Source organism: Canis lupus, chromosome 2, assembly GCF_003254725.2.
Source record: "Canis lupus dingo isolate Sandy chromosome 2, ASM325472v2, whole genome shotgun sequence".
Lineage (NCBI taxonomy): Eukaryota > Metazoa > Chordata > Mammalia > Carnivora > Canidae > Canis > Canis lupus.
Genome location: NC_064244.1, coordinates 14,874,091 through 14,880,090, shown reverse-complemented (window position 1 = coordinate 14,880,090; position 6,000 = coordinate 14,874,091). Strand labels below are relative to the sequence as shown.

Genomic DNA, 6,000 nt, shown 5'->3' with positions numbered 1-6,000 from the left:
ATCCAGAAGGGGTGGACTGTGCAGCACACGAACTGAAGCTCCACAACCTTGTTACATGAAAAAAGGCAAACTCTGTACCAGGTATTCTAGGTTTAACTCCCATCTCTGCCCCTGGTTCAGAAATGTTACTTAACTTCCGTATGTCCTCGTCTCCCCATAAATAAATAGAGATAACAGGTGTTCCTATCCCACGGGGCTGTTGTAAGGAGTAAGAGTGACTAGGACACTCCCAACAGTGTCTGTTGTCATTTATTATACTGTGAGTATAGATTCCCAGGTCCGTGCTGCTTCCTCATGACCTTGGTCTCTGGTTCTATTTTCACCACTGCTTCTGGTGGTGGGCTCGTTCTATTGGGGGAGGAGGCTTTTTTTTTTTTTTTTTTTTTTTTTTTAAAGAGAACTGTGGGAGGGAAGAACAGAAAGGTCTGAAAGAAAGCAAAGGCATTTTCCTTGGGGCAGCGTTCACCTAGTTTGACCCTCGAGGCTTCCCGTTCCTTTCGTCCCAGCGCGCATGCGCGGGAGCCCGTGCCCTTTCGTCGGCTGCTTCTGCTGCTTTGACCATGGCCGCCCGCCGCGTGGGGATGTTGGCCCGTTTACTCCTCTGTGCCCAGAGAAGTCAAGTCTTGCGTCCCACCCACAGGCTTCTCAGTTGCCCAGGAACGGTGGCCGCAGACGTTAAGAGAGAAGAGCAGTCTTCAAGGAGTGTGGAGACAGGTGATGGCGCCGCGTTCTCGGCTTGCTCTGTATCCGCGACCCACGGCGGGCGAGGGAAGGGGAAAGAGGCTGGGCTCGCGGGCGAGCTCGTGGCTTGTGCTTATGGCCGTGGAGCCTTTGGCGGTAGGGTGAGGCCGTGTCCCGTCCTCTGATCTCATCAGGGGAACGCTCATGGCTCGTGGTAGTGTGTGTGTGTGTGGGGGGGGGGGGGTGATGTTTCTTTTAGAATGTGTGTGCACTGTGATGACACTATTTTAATGTTTGTGAAGTTCAGGCCGAGAGTACGGCTTGCTAATATTTTCTAATTTGTCAAGGTGACGTTCCCAGTGACAGCAGTGATGCCATACGTCCGTCACTTGCTTCAATCACAAATGTATCTGATTTTACAAGTTGATGGAGGACGAGTACAGTGAAGTGTTAATGAATAACAGTAGTCGCGGCTCCCAAGTGTAGGGTTCCGCCTGTGGAAATGACTGCCGTTTGCTTTATTCTTTGGGTTATTTTGATGACCTCATAACAGATCTGCATTCCCCGGCACACGCTGCTGCCCCGCAGACGGTCTAAATTTATATGCTTCTCTGTGTATTGAGAAGCCTGCTATTACTGAAACCCGCTTGTGACCCAAGAGCTGCGCGTGTCTTATTTACAGTGTTTAAAACAATCTAGCAATGAATGTGTCCACCGTCTCCACCTACCAGGTGTACAGAGAGGCCCAAAGAGCTAAGTAACTTGTGCAAGGTTATGTTGCTGAGTTTATTTAGACCACAGATCAAGTTAAGGAAAATGTTGATTTCTGTCATTTCTTGGGACGGTCGTTTTAAGAGATGAAATTATTTCTGGGGATGTTTTTTATAGTAGGCTAAAAAGTAAAATGTTCCCCCCTAAAATAAATGGTAGGCTTGATCTTCTCATCATATTTATCTGTATAAATAAAGATTCATGTTGACAGGGAGTGAGGATTGTTACTTAATACGATATTTCATTAACCTCCTGATTGGATTGTATTTGGTAGAAGCTGCTTCTGTTAAAAATTCTTGAGTAACTGAAAATTTGAGTAAGGATTCTGCCAAAGAAGCTATTGTGATTTAACATCCGTATAAGTGGTTTAAATTTGGGAGTTTTTTCTTACGCTCTTTGAGAAATACAACTTTGTAAAGTTGGCATGGCAGGAGTTACTACTGCAGTTTATTTTTTTTTTTTTTTTTTTTAATTTTTATTTATTTATGATAGTCACAGAGAGAGAGAGGCAGAGACATAGGCAGAGGGAGAAGCAAAGCAGGCTCCATGCACCGGGAGCCTGATGTGGGATTCGATCCTGGGTCTCCAGGATCGCGCCCTGGGCCAAAGGCAGGCGCCAAACCGCTGCGCCACCCAGGGATCCCACTACTGCAGTTTATAGATGAGAAAGCAGGCTAGTCCAAGTGGCTAATTCGAACTTAAATAATTAAGTAGCAAAGGTAAGGGAAAAACCTGATTCCAAGGCTATACTCCTCATTTCATACAGTTTTGTTGTTTTTCTTAGGAAACATGTTTCATTTCCTATCATAACTGGCTAAGTATTCAGAGACTCTTGTGGTGCCTAACAAAATCTTTGTCCGAATTTCTTTTTCCTTTTTAAAAAGAGAAGAAGGTAACTGCACCTTAGAGTCAGTAGCATAACATTTTGTAATTGGAAAGAACTTGAGAAATTTTCAATTGAGGTTTCCACTTAGTGTGAAAACTTGTTGGAGAACATTTCCGGTAATGTTTTCTAGTAACAAGAAGCACACTATTTCATAAATCAGCCAATTCCATTTTTTTGGTCAGGCTCTAATGGTTGGAAAATGTTTGTAATGAGCTAAAATGAGCTTAGTTTTGACTTAGCTTTCATTTCAGTAGTAGAAAAGAACCTTGATTCTAAGAGTAAGAATATACAGTATATTATTCAGGAATCTTTTGCGTGCAGGTGACAGAATTAGCTTGGATTAGCTTAAGTATGGGGGGAGGATATACCAACTCCACTCATTTAACCAAACTCCAGAGAGAGTTTAAGGTCAGCTGGATGGATATGGCCAATGTGCGATATTTTCCTCAGCTGTTGTTTGGTAGCCTCCTTATCTCAAATTCATGTACTTGAAGGCCTGGCCGCCAGCAGCTTCCTGTTTACTTGCTTGTAGCCTTCTCCAGAAAGGAGAATAAAATATAATCTTTTACCTGAATTTGAAGAGTTCTAAGAAAGAGCTTTTGATTTATCACAACTCCCCCATCTCCACCACCCCGCACCCTTTGGACCTAGAGGAGCTATCCAAAATGGTATGATAATGTTAGCCGTATCTAATGGGCTGAGGGTCAGTGCTATAGGTAGGATACCCCTGCAACTTCACAGAGCAGTTTTCTACAAGCAGGGATACGCTGTTGCTAGAACAAAAGGGACAGATTAATTCTGTAAGTGGCTATCTAGACTATTGGAAAAAACTGGTGTAGTGTTTTCACCAATAACGAGACCCACTCTTTCAAAGATTATTGTGGGACTCGAAATAGAGTGTATACGTGAAGGTACTTGGAAAACTGAAGTCCTGGGTGAGTGGAGGGTTCACTGTTATATTTGAAGACAACATTTGGGTTCTCATTAGTTTATTTCCAGGCTGTAAATCCCACTTTATCTACAGTAATTCTCTGTCAGTTTCTAGACATCTTACTACTCCTCTCCAGGTGTTCTGGTTCTTTAGTGTGTTTATTCTCTCCCTATCCACAATGCAGAAGTTAAGACATGTCTTTGACTGATTTTGAGCTTTGATCAGATTGAACTTCTTCCCGGCCTCTTATATGCAACTACTACTAGGTTAATTTTCTCCCCCATTGTGTCATTGTATCTTTATGTTGTTTTTAATTAAAAATGCAGAACTGTATTAAGTCTTATTTCTTGTGTTAAGTTTATGGTCACCAGGTTATGTCATAAAGACCATAAATTGAGTCTGTCATAAAATATTAGCACTTACTACTTTATACTCTCAACTTTGTGTCATTTGTAGATTTGATAAGCCTTTTGTGAGATAATAAACTTAAACTACCTGAACTTTTTGTCCCTTCCTTCACAACTTTGTCTTGTCCCCATCACTCCTGCCTACTGTTTGGGGCCAGAGAGCTGTCAATGCTTTGGGTTCTACCTCTCCATCTTCTCAAGCACATTTCTTCATCTTTTATCAGACTTCTCTAAATTCAGTCTCTTCTCTTCCCTAGTGATCAGCTGCAGGGATATACTTGCAAAAGTGCAAACACTGTATGCAGGTGATACTGCAGTATTGTTTGTAATAGCGAAGAAAGGAAAGCCATCTCGATATTTATCAGCAGAGGATTGGCTAAACTATGATAAATTAACAATATACTACATTACATTTAAAAAAATGAGGGAAATATACAGACACAGATATCCCCAATGTATTAAGTTTTTAGAAGCATATTGTAAAACAGAATGTATAGTATAATTTTGGTGATTTTTAATTGTGTAAAAAACGTTTATCTGTGGAGAAATACAAACGTATATGTTTACATATGCCTTAAAAATATCTGGAAATATAAATACCAACCTTAATGGTTGGATGTAATTAGGGGCAGAGAATTGGGGAAAGATTTATACTTTTACTTAATAAAATTTAACAATTTGACTTTACTTTTACAATAAGCACTTGGACATCAGTAAAAACCAGAGACAAGAATATGTAGGTGGTAATTACATAGGGAAAAGTGGTTGAAGTAGTCTAGGCAGAGCCTGTATCAGAAAAAAAAAAAAAAAAAAGAAGGAACTATGGACTAATTGGAAGGACTGTTAGTAGACTGAGATCAAAGTGAATAAGAGTAGTCCCTATCTTCAGTATGGAAGATGGATTTCCTTCCATATTATTAAGTAAATACAACACCACGAATTACTTTCTTTCACAGATGTTGAAGGAAGGTAATACAGAGGTGGAGAAGGTTCTACCATGGGAAGTCAGAAGTCTTCACAGAGCGGGGGGGGGGGGGGGGGGGGGGGGGATGACTGGGAGTTTTCCAGGCAGAAAATGAGGAGGTGGGCGTTCCACTCAGAGACTGGAAGGCTTTAAAAGTTCACAGTATGTGGTAGTATTGTATGTGGAGTACCTTAAGTGAACAACTGCAAAAGGAAGAAATGGTAGAAATTGACACTGAAGAGGAAGTGGGACAAGATGCCAGTAACTGTACCCACACTGTCGAATATAGACTTGATTTTGGATGCAGTAGGGAAGCTCCTGAAGGGTTTGAAGCAGGGAGGTCAAAGACTTTTTAAAAAGGTTAATTTACAAAGATCGCTTTGGCAGCAAATAGTGGCCTGAGAAGACGACTAGTGTGAGTAAGACCAGTTTAGGGATCAAGCCTTGAAATAGGAGATTGATGTTAAAGAGTTGGCATTCAGAATGGAGACGTAGACCCCTATTTAAGAGATGTGTTTTCAGCATCTGGTACAGTGAATGTAGGAAAGGTGTTCAGTACCTGTTTGATCACTTATTGGGAACGTGTACTCTGTCAGGAGCCAGAGTTCTGTGGTGTGCCATCAGAGACTGCCTCCAGGCCTGTGCTAATGAGCAGAGTTTATGGTTCAGCAAGCCGTTAACTAGCATTAACGCACATTTGTTTGTCTGGTCTGTGAGGATGTCTTGGAGTTTGCTGAAATTAAGGTGTAGTGTGTTTGTAGTATTCTTGATCCATCAGTTATGAAATAAAGAAGAGGAGTCTAAAAGCATCTGCCAATTTCCATATATATCAGTTCTACTTTCTGTACTATTTAACTTCTTTGGAATTTCTTTAGGGCATTGATAATCAGACTTGGTGGTTTATAATTTCTAGAATCTACCATTTCAGACTTTTAAAAGAATCATTTTTAAGCCACCCAACTAGAAGTTAAATATCTAGAGAAAAAAAAATGAGTTGGTAAAATTCAGTATTTGGCTTGAATATGCTCTTAAGAATTTGAATGATTTTCCTTTTCTTTATACTTAGTTGTTCTTTCCTTTGTGGTCAATTATTAATATCTAATTCTTGACTGTCACAGCTCTTGTCTTCATTTCCTGTGATTGTAAAACCCCCAGCCCCTGAAGTAGTTTTTAATGAGAAAAGAAATAACCCTGTATTTCATTAGTAAAATTATCATGAACATTTTATGGGCAGCAACTGGATTTTAAATTCTTTGATTTCCCTGTGACACACAGCACATGATAATTGGTAACTCATTGTTAATTGTTGCAGCCAGACCAACACCTATGACAAAGAAAAACTATAATAACTTACTTTAAT

At 40.6% G+C, this 6,000-nt stretch overlaps 1 protein-coding gene across 1 annotated transcript in view; it reads left to right on the top strand.

Annotated features, from left to right (window-relative positions):
• The first annotated feature begins 512 nt into the window (after positions 1-512).
• Positions 513-6,000, top strand: part of LOC112670384 (mitochondrial poly(A) polymerase) — a 29,208-nt gene continuing 23,720 nt past the window's right edge. Inside the window, exon 1 of the mRNA XM_025464091.3 lies at positions 513-714. Within this exon, the coding sequence (XP_025319876.1) occupies positions 561-714 (154 nt within the window). The 5' untranslated portion in view covers positions 513-560. The remainder of the gene's footprint in view (positions 715-6,000) is intronic.